At 41.8% G+C, this 2,657-nt stretch overlaps 1 protein-coding gene across 1 annotated transcript; it reads right to left on the bottom strand.

Moving 5' to 3' along the window:
- Positions 1-1,051: 1,051 nt before the first annotated feature.
- Positions 1,052-2,369, bottom strand: LOC121108190. The gene has a single exon (XM_040655214.1). The coding sequence runs from the start codon at positions 2,357-2,359 to the stop codon at positions 1,052-1,054; it is 1,308 nt and encodes a 435-aa protein (XP_040511148.1). The 5' UTR covers positions 2,360-2,369.
- Positions 2,370-2,657: the final 288 nt, after the last annotated feature.

The raw sequence follows: 2,657 nt of genomic DNA on the forward strand, positions 1-2,657 counted from the left end.
GGGATACGTAGTTCTTCTCTTTTGTCCATGATGTTATGATGTGGAATACCAATAGCAAAGTTACAAAACCATGACACTTCGTTAGGAAAGTTTATCTCTCTTTCACAGGTGCTCGCTGAAAACTTGACCTTGAGAATCCAGGCGGACTGCCAATATTCTGGGATATTTTTAAAATTTGAGCACTGCTATCTTCCTTCTGTAAAGAAAAAAGAAAAGATTCCACTTTCTCTTTTACACCTGCTTACAGAGGGAGATGCTAATTTTACAGAACCTGTGATTTTTAAGCAGGTTCCCAGTCTCACCTTTGAATCCTTTATGCAGTTTTTGAATCCTCACGTTGTTAGTCTCCCTGAATGCACTACTCATCATTTCACTCAGTATTTGTATTTATCATATTTTAAAGAAGCTGTCTCGCTCCAATGTATAGGAGGGAGAGGAGGTTCTTTGAAATATGTATGCCCGGCGTGAGATTAAGAAAGAGCGGTTCATTTGACAATAACCGCTAATAACATTTGTAGTAAATAACATTTAACAATAACCGCTAATAATAAATAAACAAGTAATTAACAGATCGTTTCCTTTAGTCGTGAGCTTCCTAATTTTCAGGTTTGGTTATGAAGTAAATAGGGTATACAACATCTTGTATAAAACATGGAATCATACAAAGTACAAACATAAGAGTTGCAACAGCACACAATCGCAACTTGCCACAAACACCACCCCGTGATTCCTCCGGAGTGGTAACATGAATATTACATAATGAACAGAAAAGAGAAATGAGACAACCATACATTTGACAATAACCGCTAATAATAAATAAACAAGTAATTAACAGATCGTTTCCTTTAGTCCTGAGCTTCCTAATAAACATCCACCCTTCACCCCCCCCCCCCCCCCCCCCAAGTTTAGTAGGCCATTCAGTCACAAGCATCTCGAGTCTATCTGTTGTTAATCTATCCATCAAATCTCGTGGAATATCCTTTTTCCAGCCCAGAGTCCAAAGTCCGCTGCGTTTATGATTAATGCTTCATCTACCCGTTTTTACCGGGGATTAAATCTTTTTGGTTCTATTAAGTTTTGGGCTAGGTGGCCTGGAGGCAAGGCTGGCTACTGCAAGCCTTACTCCTCTTGGCTCAAATTTACTGGAGGTAGAAACCACCGGCCCATATTTTCTTCCATAGTTAATTAATTCTTGGGCAACCTCTCCCCAAGTCCACACTTTGGGTCCTGACTGGTGGTTAGGGGTTACGGATCCTTCCAACGCTGCCCAGGTTCTCTCTCCCTGAGACATGGCTTGTATCTTTCCTTGGAGTTGTATACCTACAGGTTTTAACGACTCAGGAAGTCCCCTAATTAGAGGTGTCAATCTCTCCGGATTAACAGGTAACATCACGGGTGATTCATGATGTGGCTGCAACTTTCTATCATACATCATTTGGAGACGAGCAGCTTTCTGAACATTCTCCACTAACTGGTCGATTGTTCCAATAATAGCAAGAGGGTCCCCCCTTTCTAAAGTGTTGAGACCCCCTGCCCAATAGGCAGCCCTCTGTGTTAAGGACCAGGGAGCACGATTATTGCCAGTGGTTAAAAATACTCCTGGTCCCCAATAACCTTCAGCTTCTTTCTCTGTTAGTAGGATCTGGTCTCCGCCAGTGAGACTAACCTTCCAGACGTATTCTGTTTCAGACTCCTTTGGGGAGCGGCTGAAGTCCTTTTTCAGTTTGGCCAGTTCAGTGGCCGAAAAGGGAATTTCCTTAACATTCATTTGAGGATCTAGATCCTCACTGTTATCGAAAGTATATTCAGTTTTTATCGAAGGACGCATGTGGGCTGGAGAGACCTCTAATTTATCTAGCCTTTCCTTCACCCCTTGTAATTCCCCTTGAGGATAAACTTTTTCTTGAGGTGCACTGTGGATAACAGTGTCACCGGTGTCCTTACACGTTATCAGCTCCTTAAAAGCTGTTTGCAACAAAACCGAATTATGTTTTTCTCTTTCTAATTGATCCTCAAGACTCACTATTTGGCTTTGCAGAGATTTTACCAATTCTTGCGTCACTTGAATCGATTCCTGTAATGCTTGAATAGTCTGGGTTTCCGTAGAGTTCTTTTCCTCTCGGAACTCCACAGCTGCTTTTAAAGCAGCACTGAGTACAGCACAAATAAAAGATTTCCCTTTTCCAGCCCGAGTACGATCCTCATTTTGTAAAACACGAATACGGTCTGAAACACTTTGCAAATTATACCAGTTCTGTCGTGCCCAATCCACCCCTGATACAGAAGGCCGAGCACCATGCTTTTCTAAAAGATCAAATAATACATCTTCACTTTTCATACTGGCCATATTGTTGCTCATTTCTAAATATGCAGGAAGATACGCTGAGAGAGGAGGAGGTACTCCTATTCAAAAGCACAAATAACTTCTTACCGCCTCTCCCACGGAGGCACACCACACCTAAAGAAATGTAAATGTTCCGATCGCGCCTCCCTTTGTTGAGGAAAGCACAAGGACAAAGAGGCTAAAACAACTTAAAATCGCTCCTAACTTCCCTGCGAAGCCACACAAAAAACTGCAAACACCACACCAAAGCAAGGCACACTTCGGTTTCAAAATCCGCAGTTAATTTTAAGCTAAAACAACACTTTTTAGGTTT

The sequence above is a fragment of the Gallus gallus genome, chromosome W (assembly GCF_016699485.2).
Source record: "Gallus gallus isolate bGalGal1 chromosome W, bGalGal1.mat.broiler.GRCg7b, whole genome shotgun sequence".
NCBI lineage: Eukaryota > Metazoa > Chordata > Aves > Galliformes > Phasianidae > Gallus > Gallus gallus.

Excerpts from the sequence above, each read along its gene's own strand:
- LOC121108190 (XM_040655214.1), bottom strand. The coding sequence starts at position 2,359 with ATGAGCAACAATATGGCCAGTATGAAAAGTGAAGATGTATTATTTGAT.